The following is a 20,753-nucleotide window of genomic DNA, read 5'->3' on the forward strand; positions in this document are numbered from 1 at the left end:
AAGTCGCTTTCCAACAATACCTCCAGAAGATCAATTTTGTTCCCTAAACCTTGCACATTATGAAAAAGAAGGTGTAAAAAGTCAGTATTTCCTACCATAAAAAATCATCGGATAACATCTTACGCATTCTCTTCCGTCGTTCTATCTTTTGAGCATTTTCAGTTATGTTATTACAATCTTCTGCTTTATAGATTGAACTACTTGCCCTTTGTATTAAGCTAATCCTATCAATATGATCTACTCCTACACTACCACACTCTACGTTAATATTGGAGTATGTATCAAGTGTCTTGCATACGTTATTGCTACCGTCTCTTACTACAGGTGCTAGACTTTCATTATTGTCTAACGATGCTTGCCATGGTAAAGGGATGACGCTTGTCGAGACTACAGATGATGATTCTACAAGTTCAGCAAATTTATTACACATTGAACGTTTTCCAGTGTTGTTCAAATGTAGTCCGTGCGTAGTAAAATTATCCCTTTCCATAGAGCCCAAATCAACGTACCTTACATTACAATAACCTTTGCATATTTTGGAAATTTTGCTGTTTGTTTGTTTTAAATGTACATTAACACAGGAGTTACCGTCTAAGTCATGTCTATGTGGAATACCTGCTACAATTACGTTAGTGTTATTTAACATATTTAGACACTTGTACAGATTTACCACAGCTTTGTTACCCTCACCACGTGCAACATCGTTCCCCCCGCCAATGATTATTAGTGTGTCTTTCATACTCATATCCTTGCATAGTGAACCACAGTCTCTCATTGTTTCACTCATGGTGGCACCCGGCTTCGTGATACATGACACTTCATAACTGTTGCTTAATACGTCTTTTAACAGAACCGCTGTGTTTTTGGCATGACTGTCCCCTAGAATTAATATTTTCTTATTTCCACTTTGTTTGCTATTCTTCTGTCTAGGGTGACGTTTTTCCTCATGCATTGTTTTCATAGGTATGTGTACCGTTTCTTGTTTGCCTTGCACACTTTTTACTTTTCGATTTTGATTTGTTGTCACTTCGATGTCCAGTAGCTCATACCGGTTTTTCACTGGAATTGAGTATTTGGTTTTCAACACATCCTTTGTTTTGGCCTCACTATTTTTCAATCTTTTAGTTTTATTTACATTACTGCTACTACATGCTGCCTGCGACTTCACTTCTTGAGTAACACCTTGCACTGCAAACTTAACCTGTTCACTTACTTGTTTTACATTAAATCGTAGTTCAGCATTTTCGGTTTTCAAATAATCCACTTCACTTTTTAAGGCACACAACTCTTCATACAATATACTCAAAATTTCAGATGAAGTACACTCACATTTATCACTTTCTTTAATAGGCCTACCTCGATTGTCATTTGTTTCTGTTGAATTTAAAGCTCGCATATTTTCTGGGCTGAAATGCGCAACAACTTCCATTTTATTTTATTCTAGCAGTGTTAAGTCTTACAAGAGAGTTTACAAAATAAACTATAGGAATATTATTCCTAAACCTATAGGAAACAACATCTTCACCACCACCTCTCACATCAACCACATTAAGCAGTGCTACCGAAAATACTCGGTTGTTGTAAATTCGAAACTATACTAACTACCGAAACTATAACACACGTTACTGCTAATATACAAGTGATGCTTTGGTCAGATATGATCTGTTCTCGGTTATAAAATGGTTAATGTTAATGGTTAATATTTAATGGTTTAATGGTTAATGGTTAATGTCTGGCAACAGCGCTTTTAGTGACTCACTTTCACTGATTTTTAAAAGAGAATCAAATGGAGTGGAGAACATAAGATAACGTATTGAAGGAAAGTAACGTGTTGAAAATATTTCATCTTTCTAAGATAACTATACCGTTACAAGCAATAACAGAAGCTTTACAAAATAGGAACACTTTACCTGTATGTCTCCTCGTGTGTCTAACAAGATCCTTCGCGTACAAAGTAGTAAATGTGCAACCAGGAAACGTGCAGTCATGTTTCTTCCTTGGTCTTGACAATTTCTCAATGTCTACCTTCGATTCTTCAGCAGGTGGATTACAGGTTTCCACGTTATTCGTTACACGAATATACTGTCTTATTTTGTTCTTCCGCCACTTATTTGATCCCCCACCATCACCTTCACTAGCACCAGTTCCCTCTTCTCTGTTATCAGATAGTCCAAGAATTGAATGTTGGGAAGGATTTATTAAACTTCCTCCCCCCATATTAGTTCCGAGTTCTAATGTTCCATCCGCTTCGGATACTGGAATATCACTTCCTAAATTTACCACACTTATTAAAGGTCCAGATACAGCATGATCTGAAATAAAAGTATATGAGAAGAGCGTACAGAAGTTATTTTTAAACAGCTGAAGCTGAATTATGTTATTCTTTTTATTCATTACTCGTATACTTAAAATATAGAATAAGCTTAAAACTGCAAAATAAATCCAACTGCTGAACTGGAGATAAATTATGTCTAGTGGTTGCTGGAAAATGTCAATCAGTTTCAGAACCTTGACTAATTAAGAGTTCAGTTCAAACGAGCACTTTTCAATTATTATAAGTGTCCTCTGAAGTATTGCTGGTGGACAGAAATCTAACCAACGATTCAATGTATAAAATCTAACCAATGACTCAATGTGTAAGACTATATTCCTGGCAAGAAGAAAGCAGAAGTTGACTTCATCAACAGTCCAGCAACTATTTTTTTTTTGGGGGGGGGGAAGGGTATAACGAAACAGTTTAGATTTCAGCATTCACGTTACCCCAATACTACAAACATTTCAACGTACAGTAATAAAAAATAAAATAAAATTAAAGCTAATTAGTTTAAGTCGTAAAAGAGGGTTAAAGTTGAAAACTTTACTCTCCTACTTTTTTCTTTTAATAGAATGTAATGTAACTGGCTATTAAGCGTATGGAACACATTATAATAATATAACAACAACTATCCTAAATAATGTTCCTTTTTATGTATTTTTAGTCAATATTCCCAATACTTCCTGCGGGTACTCTTCTTAGAGGTTAACGCTTAAGACTACCATCTATGCTGGTCTTCACATATTTATGTTGTGAGAAACAGTGGTATAATATACATAAAAATACATAAAAACAATATACATAAAAACTATTTGTATATTATTATAGATAGCGTACTAACGCTAAATTCCACCTATTCTCTCTCTCTCTCTCTCTCTCTGTATATATATATATATATATATATATATATATATATATATATATATATATATATATATATGTTAGTATTTAGATTTATAATCTCCCTTTGCATATATCTTCCAACACTATGTAGGTTTAAATCCGTGTTTGTACAATGTTGGAAGGCATACGCAACACAGAAGATTACAGGATTAGATGCTAAAATAATATAGAATATGGTAGAATTTAGAGTTAGTGCACTAACTATTATAATACATGAGTTTATGTATATATTTTTTACAACACAAATATGTGAAGACTAGAATATCGTTTTAATCCAGAAGAAGAGTACTGGAAATGTCAGCTAAAAATACATAAAACGGAACACTATTAGGTTAGTTGTTGATATATATATATATATATATATATATATATATATATATATATATATATATATATATATATATATATATATATATATATATATATATATATATATATATATTTATATTTATATTTATATATTCCCACTTAAAAGCCGCGTCCATATTACTAATCCTATTCATTTTGTACCACGATTTGTTTTGCTAGGTTCTGGTTTCTTCGAATAAATTCAAAACTATGATCCAATTCTTGTACAACTCACTCAATTTGAAATTTAATTGGAGATTGGTTTTCTGATTAAATATAAAACTTCTGTATTACTTTCATTTTAGTATTGATAGTAAATTTGTGTAAAATTTATATTTCTTTAATACCATGAAAACTATTAATTTTTAAACGCTTTCAAAACTCAGAAGTACGGAATTTATTCTAGTGACGGTAGTTTCTTGATTCTAGTGGATGCTTCTTTTACTATTTCCAATAAAAGAGTCACTACAAAAATATAAAAAAGTATGATAAATACCTTTACTTAATTTCAATAGCCATATTTTACTTCAAATCTTTTTTAAACAGATGAATAAATAAATAAAATAAAGGAAAGTAAAATTATCATTTGCGCTATAAAATTTTGGCACATTTACTTTGTTTTAGTTTATATCCTCGTCTTTGTAGGAACATCTTATCCTCGCTCAATCACTTATCGAAAACATGAATGGGATATCCGTCTTTCCTGTGGATTCAAATATGAAATTTTTCGAAGAGGACTAGCGGTTACTCACTTGTAAAAACTTTTAATTCAAAATAGGAATCCCAGACCACATAAATTAAATACTAAATATATATCCTGTACATATATATTACCGTACATACGTATGCATATATGGAATATACGTGACACAAACAAAAGTAAGCAACCAATACCAACAACCGGGGCCACATCTCGTAAGTGTATGATGCTCTTTAAGTTATTACTACAAAATACGTACTTTTATGTATCAAAATACTATAGGCTAATACTCTATGCAATACAGACCTTCTAAAAACGATATTTTATGAAGTAATAAATCTATATAAATGGGTATGTACTTACCATTTCTCGAAATAGTTTGGTTACTGACAGATGTAACTGCATTACTGGCTAACTGATTCGCCAGTAACGTAGCAACATCTTCTTCGTCATTCTCAAACTCTCGTCTATGCATTATCGATTGGTTTTGACCTGCAGCAACAAAAGATTGAGTCTGATGCTGCTGTGTTGTTACAAGTACTTGAGGAGACATATTCTCCTGTTGATGTTGGTTTACTCCGAGAAGACGTGAGCGAAGAATCTGTGAACTTTGGTTTCCATGATCATCTTGTTGTATAGATTGCAGTGATCCTTGTTGTTGTTGCTGTCTTTCTGTGACAAGATAAAATGGCTGACTTATCGTTACTCCTCCAGACGTTACTAGACCTGTCGACGGAATGGACGAACCAAGGCCAGCAGTGGATGTTGTGATTACTTTGGGGCCAGGGCATGATCCTCGCTTGTGATTTAAAAAGGATTCAATATCCGAGAACTGTAACTTGCATGCCCCACATATATGCACGTCCTCCATCCCAGTAGCCTGGCCTGGGATCTGTGTTGCGGACGATGGAATTTGAACTGAAACTACAAGAAAAGAATATATATGTGTATATATACATAATGTACATGTACAACAATGTAAAATTCTACTCATTTAACTCATAAAAGTACACATATATTTCTATATTTCCTTGTATGTTTCAGATTCAGTCGGGCAATGTGTTCGGCTTTGAAGTATAAGAGGTGTTCAATTAGGTACTTACCTAAGTATATTTTATTTGTTACGGTGATATAAATGAACCTAGTTTCAATACGAGGAAGTAGTACTCATATTTAAAAAAAAAATCAGTTATTGGTATATTGATTAAGCTTAGCAAAAGCATATAAGTTGTCTATACATACCTACAAAGTTTAGAATAAAATTGGACAACTAGGAACCAAGTTACACAATTGTTAAGTCTTCTGAATGGCAAGAATGTTGAATTAGTATCCATTATGCTAAGTCAACTATTTGCTCCAAGACACCATAATTTACGGAAATAATCTGATAGGTCCTTGATAAGAAGCAATTGAACAAAAAGGAAAAAAGTGAAAAGAAAAACGTGACATCAAAGAAGATTTTACTGAAATTAGACTACTACTTTGATTGTTTCGGGGTAACAATAAGAAGCACAATACCTTTTGCTTTCTTGAATTTAGAAACAATTCTATATAGAGGATTAAAACAAAACATTTTACTTTGGTTTATTACTGGCATCCACTATAGAGAAGGATATCTCACTAATGCTTTGTTCTGGCTTTAATTTTAAAGATCAAAAATGGTGGTTTTATCAAAAGCGTACAAAACATTTCAAGGTAATGCAACTTTGCTCTGTTGTTCAACTCTACTCATGACTTGGTGATCATTGATAGACAGCACAGACCTACGTTTCGAGCAAGTTTAGTAGAGTAATAAACTGAATCCCTATCAGAGAAAGAAAATAGTACACACAACTATTTGTGAATATAAGATCTGATTCGCAGTATCGCTTTGCTATCATAGTTGATCGAAGGAAATACTGGATGACAGATAATAATAGACACCAGGGAACCTAAGGCAAAGCTATTCGTTAGGTCAACTGCGGAGACAAGCAAATTCATACTTGATGAATGTTAGAAGTAGCTGATCTTTAATTTTCTTTTTAATACCTAGTTACTATTTGTACACTGAACGAAGGTGTGACTGAATTAATTGTACGAATGTGCCGTAGTTTTTTACACGTAATTAACTCAATTAGAGCTCCTTTGTGGCTAAGCGGTTAGCGTACGCGCCTTTGGTGTGGGAGACGGGTTCGATTCCCGGCAGGAGCTCATGTGGTTCGAATTCCACATTAATCAGTAGGTTCACGTCTCATATAGCCTTGCTGTGAAAGGGACTTTAAACTCAAAATCAACTCAACTCAATTAAAAGAATTAATACTCGGAGTGGTAAACTATTCGTATTTGATTCAATAAAATCCTCAAGAACACAAAGATTGTGTTAGAATAATTCAAAAATGTGAAAGTTCATTCAAGTTACGGTATTGCAAACATATTCAGAATAATACCAGGGCGATTGATACCTCCATTTATCCACGTATTGTTTCTCCTAAAGTATTTTATTTCTAAAGTTTATAATAACAATAAAGAACTCAAATATATTTAAATCGTTGTTATACTTTGTGTAACCTAAGAAGTACAAATCGTGTCTAAATGAAACCTGCTAGGGTGACACTGCGCACTCACTCTACTGAGTATCGAGGAAAGTGTAACTGTTGTGTTGGGCGATTGGCACAACAGTTAGTAATAGAAGTGACTGTATTCCACACCAGCTATTAATGCGTGGTATTGGATTGTGATGGCAGGGAAAACGTATGGCGGCGATTGGAAACCCGTCCCGCGTTGATTAACGCTCTGTGATTTGATTGTTGTCAGCAGAGATGTTAGTCCGGTGAAATTCACAGAACAATGAGTGTAATTTATGAGGAGAAGTAGACATCAAAAACAACTGTAAAGAATTAGCCAGGTACGTGGAGTCTATCGTATATTCCCGACCTTCCTGGAACATTCATGCCTAATTCTTTACAGTTGTTTTCGATATACACTTCTCCCCATGAATGACACTCATTGTCCTATGAATTTCACTAGGCTGACATCCGTTTGCTAACAATTGAGTCACAACGTGTCGATCAACGCGGGACAGGTTTGAAATCACCGCCACATGTTTACGTGCCACCACAGTCAAAAACTATGAATTAACAGATGGTCTGGTATGCATACACGTTTATTACTAACTATTGTGTCATTTGCCCAACACACACTATTTCCTCATTGCCTAACACACACTTTTTCCCCAAAGCTCAGTACAGTGTGCATTGTTGCGCGGACAAGTTTCATTTGGACATGCTTTATACAACGCACATTTAGTGTGAATGCATATGTGGACTTTTTCCCCCCAGCTTAACCCAAGTAAACCTTATTGCAGAAATTTTTGATACAATTGAGATGGTAGGAATACAGCTCTTCTTTCTTCAATGAGTTGTGAGACAGAGAGAATGGTTAGCTTCCTTAGAGACAGATTGTATTGTCGGTATCATTACTAATTGTAAGTTCTTAGGGTATGTAACAGAGAAACAATCATCATTTATATATCATGTAAAAAAGAATCTTCTAAACAAACCGTAACACTCATACTGAGATTTTGAAATTTCAAATTTTTTAAATGATTGAGTACCTGGAGCAACAAATGATATTACCACTCAAATTGTACAGAATATCCTTATCGAAGATGATTATATAAGAAAAAAGTGCAGTTTACAGCAGTGCTACTAAAAGAAGGTTCCTGAGTGAACCAATATAAAACTACATTTTTATTTTGGTACAAAGGTGAGTAATAAAATTTATTTAATATATGAGTTAATTGTATTTTATTCATTAAGTTGTTATCACCAACATTCCATTCTTTATCAAAGTTTCCCTTATACGTGTTCAATTCGGCTTCTCACAAGTAAATGTTCATTCCCAATAATCCGAGAACTATGAATACATTTATATAGACGGGGTCAGGAAGGAGTACAGGCAGAGACTGCCTGGTAGCAGACAGCAAAGGGTTGCGGAGCAGGAGGCCTCTAAACCTGTAACCAGAAAACAGGTCAGAGAGGCAGAAAAGGAAAGGGAACAGATCCCATAGGGTTAGGGCAGGAAAGGAAAGGATACGCACAATCCATACACGTACGACACTGCCAGGGGCGTCATTTAGGGGGGGCAGGGAGGGGCATTTGCCCCCCCCCCTGAGTTTGAGATGTATATAGATTTTATCAATAGAATAGTAGTAAATCAGAGAAAAATGCAGAATTTTACTTATATCAAGGGGTCTTGCCCCCCCCCAAGCAAAATCTGAAATGACGCTCCTGGACACTGCATGTGTTGATCTGCACATCCGCTCCTCTCCTTCTCTGATCATCTTTTTGACAACCTGTCTCATGCTCTCAGCCATATCATTTCGCTTCTCTCTCCTTCACTTAATTGAAAAGGTACTCCCTTATGTATAAATGTTAGTTCTTATCTCTCTTTCACTCCCGTTTGAACCCTAGAACATTACTCTTACGTCATTTCGACTACTACTTCCACTCTTCCAACTTACTGACATGCGCAACAATCGATTTTTTATTTCGAATTTTCTTCATTGTTGAAATGATTTGATGGTTGAAATGGATATCCAAATCTTTAACAATGGAACTGTTTCAACAATGAAAAAATTCTAAATAAAAAATTGGCACGGATTGTTATCTTTGATGGGCTATGAAGTTTTTTCTCTAAAAATTTGAAGTCTGTAGGTTGAAATTTGTAAGAGAAATTGTAAATTTTTTCGTGAAAGGTAAAAAAATACATGAGATACGAAGACTGTAGTGACATCTATCGGCAAAACTTGTCAGTTTACACCAACCTTAAGATGTCACCGGATGAATATTGTGGTACGGCTTCAAACACTGCCAGATAAATTGGACGAAAACAACTTGTGTCGGTTCCAAAGAAAGAGTAGCAGTAAATATTCATGCACCACGACTATCCGCTGTCAATTTCTTGTAAACTACAGTGAATCCAATCCGTAAGCAATCCGTAAGGCGGCTTATGACTAAACCTAATTCCCACTATATGTAATCTTATTTTCTGTTTGCTACGTCATTAAAGAATAAACATGTTAGAGTAAAATGTAAGCTTGTCTGAATAAATTGCAACGGTTCGCGGGTATGGTAGTTGATACAACGTACGTGTAGTGATAAGTAGACTTCGGATTTTTGCATATTTGCATGTTTTTTTCCTGATGTGATATTGATATGCTCTTGAAACAGAAATTCGTTTCAGGTGTTTTGGGGTAAATTAGCAGAGTTTTATAGTGCATATTTTTGCATATTTCGGAGGTTGGTGCATGTTTAGGTCGTTAATGCATATAAATGCATATTTAAAGAAACGACCAAAATGATAATTTTTAACGTCCAACAACTTTCCTCATAAATCGAATTTGAAGTTACTAATATACATAGACTCAAGATCTTTAAATGGTTCATTGTTGTCGGTTTAGAATATCTTCCAAGGTCATGTGAAAGAATAATAAGAAAAGGGGGAGTGATTGATCTTCCCGGCAATAATGCATGACTGTCTCCTGTTTGGAAGAAGATATAAAGAACGATGTCAAGTCATCTACAACACAATTTCCACGTCACCTATCTCGGAAGTTAAAGTTCCTACTATTGCGTGTGAAGATTTGAAATTGTGTGATCCCGTTGCGGTATAATAATACCAAAAGAAAAATCTGGGTCCATTTAGTTGTAGTGCGACATCTTCAAGTTTCAATTTTAACTAGCTCAGAATTTTGTCCAATTTTTGTTCACCCAAGAACAAATTTTGTACCATTCAAATTAACGACGCATTGCCATTTCAAAATTTCGGCCATTTCAATCACCTTTAGAGCAACATCTTCAAATTTGAATTTTAACTAGCTCAGAATTTTTGCCACCCAAGAAAAGAACTTGTATCATTCAAATAAAAGAGGGAGACCCGAACACCTGTAGTGACATCTTCAAGTTCAAATTTTAACCAGCTCAGAATTTTGTTCATTTTATCCACCCAAGAAAAAAATTGTACCATTCAAATAAACGAGGGAGAGCCATTTAAAATTTCGGCCACTTTCATCACCTGTAGGGTGACATCGTCAAATTCGAATTTTAATTAGCTCAGAATTGTGTCGAAGTTTTGAACATTTTTGTTCCACCAATAATAAATTGTGTATCTGAAATAAACCAGGACGATCATTTAAAAATTTTGCAACTTGGATCACCTGTGGTGAGACATTTTCAAATTCGAATTTAAACTATTTTGGTGGTACAGAAGTCTACAAAAAGTGGGGGAAATTTTAAGCTAGTTAGAATTCGAATTTACTGATGTCACACTACTGGTGATCAAAGTGGCCAAAATTTTGAAATGGCCCTCCTCTGTTAATTTGAATGGTACAAAAATGTACGGAAATTGGACACAACTCAGCTAATTACAATTCGAATTTGAAGATGCACTACAGGCAATCGAAGTGGCCAATTTTTGAAATGACCCTCCCTCGTTTATTTTAATGATACAAGGTGTTTTGTTTGCGGTACATAAATGCATACATTTAAACAAAATTTTAAGCTTGTTAAAATTCGAATTTGAAGATGTCTCACTACAGGTGATAGAAGTGGCCGAAATTTTAAATGGTTCTCCCTCGTTTATTTGAATGGTACATTTCTCTCGTCGAAGGACAAAAATGGACAAAATTCTGAGCTAGTTAAAATTCGAATTTGAACATGTCGCACTATGTGATCGAAGTGGTCGAAATTTTGAAATGGCCCACCTTCGTTTATTTGAATGGTACAATTTTTTTCTTGGGTGGACAAAAATGGACAAAAATTGGACAACATTCTGAGCTAGTTAAAATTCAAATTTGATGATGTCGCACTACAGGTGATCGAAGTGGCCGAAATTTTGAAATGGCTCTCCTTTTCCTTTGTAAATTTGAATGGTACATTTTTTTTTCTTGGGTGGACAAAAATGGACTAAAATTGGACAAAGATGTAGCACTACAACTAAATGGACCCGAAAACTCTAGAAATTATCTTCTGAAACAATGGATTGAAGTTGAGAGAGGTTAACAATTCATATATATATATATATATATATATATATATATATATATATATATATATATTGCAAAATGTATACTAAACTAGTATTATTTTCAAAGTAACTTTGTTTTCAGAAGAGGATATTTATACTTTGTTCGACAGCAAAAGTTCGAACTTCAGCAGCGCTCTATTTTTTGGCCTTCTTATATTTTCATATCAGTTTCAAGTCTGGTAAGGAGTTTATACAACTATGATACAACCCAGATTTTTTTTTTTTTTTTTTCATACTCGACTGATTGACTGAGTTCATCCAAAAGAAGCCATTGAAAAATGTATTTCGGAAAGAAATAAACAACCCTTTTGAAAATGAGCTCTACAATTAATTAAAATTTTTGCTTTACAACATCTAAAACTTGTCCCAGCAGTTACTTTCTAAGATAAGAAGATAAGTTCCCGAGTTTTCGTTTAAGGAGTTAAAAAATATATATAAACTTGTGTTGCTTTGATACGCATCTCAGTCTCTCGAAACATAACTTTCTTATTAAGTCTTCTGTTATGTTTTCGATAACTTTACCTTCTTCTCATTCATGCTCCATGTCTCGCTCAAATCACTTTATTCCATTTAAAGTAGCAATATTATACATTGTAAATTACTGCTATTTGAAACGGGCAATGTTACACTAGCAGAAAATATTCTAGGATTTACACATAATTGAATACAAAAAGTAATCTCAAGTGGATATACTTTCTTTTAAACAAGAATACAAAGGTTTTTGAATACAGGCTTTCAATAAAGTAAAAAGTAAATTCAACAGGCTCCTTATTAAAGGAAATTTATTTTAAACGGAAATAATTCACGGCCCCATGAATTTAAAGGTAAAAAAGTGTGTTAAATTCTCTTGGTTAGGTAGAACCTGTTTGAGAACAACGAATGTTAAAATATACTTTTCAATGGAAATTTTCAAATTCCGGAATCCAGCGTTTAGAAAAATTTTAGACATTCTGTGAGAAGTTAAGTTTATGAACTATGTTGTCTGTAAAGGTCTTCGTTTGCTTGTTACCTTACACATTTAACCTTCAGTCCATCTCCATGTAAGGGTCTAGATACCGTGAGAGTTTTGAACGAAGTGCAAATTACATAGTTATTTCCAAATACCAATAACTCGTTCTCTAGCTGGTATAGAGACATGGAACAACGAGCATAATAGACACAATAGATCAAAAGGGATTCAAAAGTAGAGGGAGAAGCGCTGAAATTGGCATAGCATCTACTTTTTGTCTTGGCCTTTAAAACCGTATGTAGGCTTTTTTTTTTTTTTTTGTTTACTGTAAGTTTTATGTGTATTAATTCGTAGCATAAATAAATACTGTAATTGAATACGGTAGGCCTATGTACATTTTATTTTACCTCACTAGGCTATGTCCATTATATATATATATAGATATATAGATAGATAGATAGAGATAGATACATAGATGGATAGATATAGATATTTATAAATATATACAGTCCGCAGCAAAAAAAAAAAAAAAAAAAAAAAGAAAAAAACCTGCAACATGAGTATGTAAGTTTATTGTGAAACTACACCTAACAGAACAAGGAATCAACATAGCGTCTAAGTGGCACGAATCACGCCAGGAGAAACCTCGGCGTCCTCCCCTGCACACTTATTTTGGAGCAAAAGACTTCGTCGTTTCACAATAAACTTACATGCTCATGTTGCACGTTTTTTTGCTGCGGACTGTACATTATTTATTTTTTTTTTAGCATAGATCTATCTGGGTTAACTTAAAATCCTTAACGGAAATTTTTGTGTGTTCTGTTCAATTGCGCTAGGCAGGTTTTATTATATGCTTATGCCAGAAATGTTTATTTACTTCTCTGAGTATATTTATTCTTTATTTACAGATACTTGGCGCATTCTTTATATATATATATATATATATATATAGCTGAAAACATTAAAAACGACCTTGTGTTTATCAATAATCAGTTCAGTTCTTCAAAAATAATAACGAGATTAGAAGAGCGATGATTAGGATTTTGTAGTACATTTGAGCTGTTTGATTCAATAACGAAACAGACGCCACCAAGATCAATCGGACAATAATTTCTTCGAAACGCACAGTCAATAGACGCGAGAAACCTGGCATAAAATCCTTGGCTAATGTAAATAAAGTGTTCCTGGGAACAACGACGCACGAATTTCAGATTTGTCGGCAAGTAACATCGCTTCTTTGAAATACTGTCCCTTAAAAGATCCGTGACACAGAAGGAACATTTTCCATGTACAGTAAAGTTTTGACTGATAAATGCAGGTTTTTCGTCAGAAAACACTGAAAATTACATAGCTGTGTATTATAGCATGAATGCATCATAGTAATACACAAAGTATATGTAGTTCAAGTAATACAACTTTTTTTTTTAAAAACATAATAAAATCCTAATTTAACTTTAGGTTTTGATTGGTGCATATTTACAATTTTTAGTGCATATTTGCATGCATATTTTGCCGTTTTTTAGTGCATATCGATCCGAAGTCTAGTGATAAGCCTTAAAAAAAATACCTGTAGTATTCTAGGGTTAAATGATCCCTGTTTTCTCTCTCATTTGTTCGCTTATAGGCAGCTCCCACGTATACTTTCCCCATGAAATAGGAGTGGACAGACGAAAGTGGGTGTGTTTTCTGTCCGTAAATGCATATTAGGTGGTTTGTAGGTACGAAGAAGCTTATTGCTAACATAGTTACAACACGTACCGACGCGGAAGCAATCCGTAAGGCGGCTTATGACTAAACCTAATTCCCACAATACTAATAGAAATTGAAAGACATAAAAGAAATAGCCTTTATTTCGTCTTGTGACATGCCTCTCATGTATTCTTGTGGTCTCTTATGTTTGTTTGTCAAAGTGGCAGAATAATACGGCTCTGTTCATGGCTTGCTGCTTGGAAGCCAGTCTATGGTTTGGTCTGATTCACTCATAACCCATCTATTAGACAGATAAACACTGATCAGTTTGTCCACTTATTTGAATGATAGGGTTTTTGTATTAGGTCAAGTTAGGATAGGTTAAAACTGGGTATTTGTTTGTTGTGAACCACTTGTTTCTATAATTGTCTTATAGAATATATATTTCTCATTCATCTGTTTCATATTGTTTACAAGTAAACAAATGTGTCGAAATATCGTGGTGGTTCGTTCACTCTGGTGAACGAGTAAGGTTCAACTGAATTTGTAACGAACAGAAGGGAGATGACAATGTTCAATCAAATTATGTTGCTTGTCAGAGGACATGGATGTAGTTGAAGAGGTCAAAACAATGGAATATATTGATGAATGTGAAGGGCAGTAATGATGAAATGGATTTCGGAGATGACGCTATGTGGAAATGATTTCAGCTTCCCAGGCTGCACAAACGCTACAAGCTTCTTTATCCAGATCTGACTGGACTCCATTCCCAACGAGAGGAAGAGCTGTTCTGGAGAACGAGTATAAAAAGTTAGTTTTCCTTTACTGGACTACCGATTCAAGCAGCAGGACCCTCAAAAAGAGGGAACTAGGAAAGATTGTTATGAGCGAGTTCACATTGATCAAATTTATGAAAATTTTGTATGAGCACGAGATGGCCCGTAATGAGCCAAAGCCAACAATCAAAGTGATAAACGATGTTGTACTATATAAATTTGAGAAAATTGATTTGTAACTCTTGTACACATGCGTTTGTGTGCCTTGCAAATGAAAGTAATCATTGATCCACTCAATCGCCTGAGCTTTAAGGGATCGTAATGATAGGTTATCCGATTCAAGCTTCCTACTAGGATTGTCAGTCATGTTGTATCTTACCGCGACAGCAAAAATTGGAGATCACCAGAGGTGGACCTGGCAAAAGCGGTCGATGATTTCGTAACGTCGATTCGTGAGCTGGTGTTGAATGAAGAACTGCAGCCAGAGAATGTATCGGATGCAGATATAAGCCGCTTTAAGAAAGAATTGCACTCATACCGGTCTCTTCATCGTCGTGGGACAATTGCTATCCGAGCTTCTGTTGGATGCAACTACGCACTTGTAGTTGAAAGGAAATCTCGTATTCCCAAATTATACTTATCCCACCTATACTGGCCCAGACTGTCATGTGGGCGGCGAATTTCTACCGATAATGATTTGAGACAAATAAATCGACTATTTATGGGATCAAAACATTCAATTACTGAAGTTGAAGGGTCCAAATGAAGTTGAAGGGGAATTACGTGAAGTTGATGTCGCGTAAAACTGAACTGAAAATAATCAGTTTCTATTTAAATAGCTTAATTAATAAGCGACCCTTGTATAACCAGATTCAGATATTCATTCAAATAGTCTCAAACACGTTAACACTGGCACTCAGATTACTTATCTATCGAACATGTATTGCACGAAACTGAGACGAATGAAAGCTTGAGGAATTTTAAATATATTGGTCTATACTGTCTTTTTGGTGTTCGTATTGCTGAAGATTTGATGCAACTACACAAACCTGATAGAAGAACAAAGCACCTTTCTTACAGCTTGTTTTCTAACCTCTCCACTGTTCTCAATTCTCAGCTATATGATGAAGTTCTAACGAAGAATTACTCAAAAAAATAATAAAATAAAAAATAAATTACAGTAAAATCAGATACCTAGGTACATTGGCCACGTGCATATCTTAACCTCAATTTTGGTGAATTTATATTTTCCCATTTTTACTTATTACTCTGTACTTATTTGGCACTATATGTGATCTAAATTTTAAGAAATCTATCCAGATCATCTTTTATAGTCGTTGTTTTGCAAGGTCAATGAATCCAAGGAAGAAATAAATATATATATATATATATATATATATATATATATATATATATACATGTATCTCCAAAAATACGGGAGGTAAAAGTACTGTTTATTGCTTTTATTTCGTCTACCTTAAATGAATACATGCACAAATAGCTGCCACTAAGTCTTTTCTATTCACATCCTATACTACTGTGTGTTGCTATTCGTCACCAGACACCGCTCAAAAATGCTTGGGATGTTCTGTACACGTCACGCAACCTATAAAAGGTGTTGCTGGTTGAGAATACACTCGTATCAGCTACAATAGACAATATGGACAGACGACGCAAACTTTCTGAGGCAGAAAAAGGGATAATCATTGGAGCCCACAAATTTGGATTCCACCCATGATATTCCAACAAATTTCAGATACCTGATCGACAGTGAGCGATGTTATCGTGAAGTGGAAGCGAGAGGGGGTTATGACATGCCGGCCCAAGCCCATTAAATCGAAAATATTAACAGATCGTGACCGTAGATGCTTGAAACATGTAGTAAAATCAAACCGGAAAGAGTCCATAGAGATCCCGGCATAGAAGTTTCGATCGGCTTCTAATAGTGCTACAAGTGAGTACAATCAATCCGCCGAACGATCTCCATATTTGGTTTGCATGGTCGAGCAGCAATCCACAAGCCACATGTCACAACCCACAATACGACCCGTCGTATGAGCTAATGAGCTGTTTGCCGTTTTGCAGGATAAATGGACCAAAATTTCGGTCAACACATATCACAAATTGGTGGAAAATCTTCCTCGAAGAGTTGTAGACGTCATTGCAGCAAAAGGTGGCCCTATAAGATGCTGATATGGTGATGAGAGATTTGATTACTCATTGATATGGATGTCCGGTGACAAATGGCAACATAGTGTACATTGTAAAAATTTCCTATTCCAGTCCAGATGGAGGATGCCTTTTGTTTCCTTCACGTGTTCGAAACCTTTTCTTTCTGGGAAACTTACAGGACATCTATAACAAATGACGATTGGATGCATATTGCGAAGTAAAGGAACAAAATAAATAAATAACATTACAACTACTGCTCAACACCCATTAACAGTGTGCATGAAGCTGTCGGTAAATCCGTAACTTAAGGTAGCTTTTAATGTTTCCTTACTCGGAAGGATGAGACAGCACGCATGTTTCAAGTACTTCTTTTAACTGAATTTTATCTGATTTATCTAAATATATCATCATAAGCAGAAAAGAATAAAGAATGTGCTGTGGCGTTTTGTAAGTAATTTCCATACTAAAATTACATTTAAATCATAGAGTGCTAGTTTTTGTGTTGCAAAAATAATATTTACTACGTATTCTTTAAAACAATATAAATTAAACGAAGTTAACAATTGATTAGGATCAGAAATGCGTATACTACATTTCATACTAGATTTTGGTTCAAAGTACAATTAATTTCTGTAAGTTGCCTTCTGTCTAAGTTGGTGTATTTTCAAAGGAACTGATGATGGGCAATGTCGAAAGCTTGCCCATCATATATATATTTAAAGGAATTTCCTACTATAAGAAAAAATCATCATTCCTAGTTTTGGTCCAAACTGCACATCGTTTCAAGACTTTACGGTATTCTTCTTCTAGTGCTGTACGGAACGAAATTGAGCAAATAAAACTTGAAGTAAACTACCTTACCTTGGTCCTCACATAGAAAGCAATTCTTAAAATTGAGTAGTACTAATATATGTACCAGTAAAATGCGTTCAATTGACTTCTAGTTATTGCCTCTTTGAAATAATATCCAACTATAATTCTGACTTTGTTTTGTTATAGTACCAGAAGGAGAGTTCCCTTTGCATCAAAACTACGAACTGTAAGTACGAATTTTCTTTTCTAGTAAATCCTAATGAGGCATTCCAGCGTGAGATCTCAAATATGGATATCGTTAGTTATTTTCTTGAGATTTTTCAATATCTTCCACATAGATGTTCTATTTCTCTGTTGATGAAATGTTAGAGGAACTTCGGGTATTATGGAATATCATTTTTGTTTCCTATCGTAACTTAGCTAATAGATGTACATTCAAACTAAAATCGAAAGAAGTATACACCTTGTTTAGCTCCATGTATTCATACATTCAATAAGAAACATCATTACAGCATGTTAAAAATTAATAACATTTCGAGAGTAATACGAAATAATAGGATATGAAGTACAAAGGTTACTGGGAAGAGAAATGTTTTGCACTAAAAAAATAAATAAATAAATAAATAAATAAAAATAGTGTGAATACCATATATTGTTGAACATTATTATTTGCAAAAGTCACAAATACACTTTTACAGATTTCAGCACCGGTGCAGCCATCGTAGGCCCACATTGAACAAGATGAACATTGTATTCAACGATCTCCTCTTTCGTCATCGGAAAATTTGCTGTAACGGAAAATACACTTAGCGCCGTTCTCATTCGGAAATATGTGAGATACACCGAAGACTTTTCTCGAAACTTTACCAACACTTCTATCCAGGTTTATGTTAATTGGCACATGAGCACTACTTTAATAAATCCACTTTTTCACACATTCAAAAATTTTCTTCTCTCTTCTTCCTTTTTTTCATAAGTTTCATTTGTAGTTGTGTTTTGTATTGAGATTCGGTTATAAACAACGCGGTTTCTCATTTTTGACATTTATTTACAATTTTCCTATTAAGTGGTAAAGGTGATAAATATTGTGGAAAGACTTATCTGAGAGTTTAGAAGTATAAGCCACTGGTTGCAATTCTGAAGCTTGAGAACTCCTTTGCTGAGAATTCGCAGCCTCAGCCATATTCTTCTTGCGTTTAGTTTGAGATGTCATGCTTCATCTGACAGGTATTATGGAATGGCACTATTCCATACTACCCGACACACCATCTTGGAAACGAAAGAGTTGTTAAACCCACTCAAAGGCACACAGAATAATGGTGACTATCAGAATTATTGCTAATTATCACATGCATTAAAAAAATATTACATTTTAATATGATAATAAAGATTTTATAATATCTACCTGTAAAAAAACTGTAAGAATACAAAATCTAATTTCAATTCACAGAAGAAGATAGTTTCTTTCCTCTTTGCTTGACAGCATCACACACAAGTGAGATGAACAAGTATTCCATATTATACGACTATTTCATAATACCCGAAGTTCCTCTATATATATATATTGTTGAAACATTAATATGTTAATAAAAAAAATAGTTTTACCTTCTTGACTTCGTTGTATAACTACCATAATTCATAGATTCGATATATTCGACTACCTTCAGTTATTAATGTTTCTATTTTTCTATGTTAACTGAGCTTTCTTGTACGATTAAATTTTTGTTTCAAAATTTACTTCAAGTTTAAAAAGTACTGTTATTTAGAGAATGAAACTCAAATATGGAAGATTCTTCCTTGCATCCAGTACACTAAACATTGATGGTACCTAAAATAGGAAAATCTATGTCAGCTTTGCTCTCTTCAGAGTTTTCATTCGACATTTTCCTCTCCAACAGGTAAATAAGCGTAATAAAGTTATCAAGAAATCTGTTTTAGCTTTTTCACTACCAGGCAGAACACAACTTTAATAGTGTGCTTTTAACATTTAACGTGTACTTGCAAGAAACCAGTTTGCAACAGTTTGAGGAGGGAGAATTTCATTTATTTTTTTAAGGAGTTTCGCCGAAAGACAAAAAATTTGAAGAAGTTCTTGATGGATCACGATCTCTTTTGGCCGGGATGTGGAGAGTCAAAAGTCAGGAACTAAGCTTGTTGATGGAGGTCACCTACCCACCGGAAATGGAAGAAATCAATCATTCCTTTTTTTTTTTTTTTAACTTTTATCACCATAGAGCAAAAATGGCAATAGATGGCGAGAAGTGGTTCCAATTAAGCGTCCAAAGAATATGTTTCATCTCCGTTTTCTCCTTACTAAAACCGGAAGTGACAGAAATCCACTACAATTTCCGGTTTCAATATTGATCTACATAGAGCAAAAAAGATGAGATAGCAAGAAGCATTTTTTAAATCGATTTATTGTTCTAAAAATAGGTAGCATCTTCCGTCTTAATCCTTTATTCAAACGAGAGGTGTGGCTCACACAATAATAATCCTATTACAGGGTGCCTACTAAAATTCCAAAATGAAATTTCGTGACATAAAATTTAGTAACATTCTTAAGAGCAAATTTGGGTGTGAATTGGGCCAAATTTTCATTCATGCGATAGAAGCGTGCTTTGCTTACGATTTGGTAGCGTCTAAAGCCGCCAATAGACATTTTTGGTGGTGAATTTTGACGTTTTATAGAACAAAATTTTCCAGTCTATACTTATATTTGTACAGATAAAAAAAAGCTAAATATCGTGACTTTTTCTTGACTTTCATGACCGTTTTCTGATTCCGTGACTTTTTCATGACCTTCGTGACCGATAGACACCCTGTATTAGCTTTGTAATGTTTTCCCCTCCCCTTCCCCCCAAGAAGTCAAAGTTTTCCACAGGATTTTCACAAGACTTCATTACATGCTTTTTTTTTCTCAGAACAGTTCCACAGGAAAGCAGGAAACCTACCCATATGACACCAGTTTAGTAGCGAACAGAAGTCACTGATACAAATATGTCAATGCACACTGAAATAGTCCGA

The 20,753-nt window shown here is 34.5% G+C and overlaps 1 protein-coding gene across 1 annotated transcript in view; it reads right to left on the reverse strand.

The window, feature by feature from the left end:
* The window catches only part of LOC145686462 (uncharacterized), a 91,385-nt gene that overhangs the window by 58,390 nt on the left and 12,242 nt on the right, over window positions 1–20,753 (reverse strand). Inside the window, exons 2-3 of the mRNA XM_081759792.1 lie at window positions 4,629–5,189; window positions 1,911–2,312 (exon numbers count right to left, since the gene is read on the reverse strand). Of these exons, the coding sequence (XP_081615918.1) occupies window positions 1,911–2,312; window positions 4,629–5,189 (963 nt within the window). The remainder of the gene's footprint in view (window positions 1–1,910; window positions 2,313–4,628; window positions 5,190–20,753) is intronic.

The sequence above is a fragment of the Thermobia domestica genome, chromosome 1 (genome assembly GCF_964235325.1).
Source record: "Thermobia domestica chromosome 1, izTheDome1.hap1.1, whole genome shotgun sequence".
In the NCBI taxonomy this organism is placed as follows: domain Eukaryota; kingdom Metazoa; phylum Arthropoda; class Insecta; order Zygentoma; family Lepismatidae; genus Thermobia; species Thermobia domestica.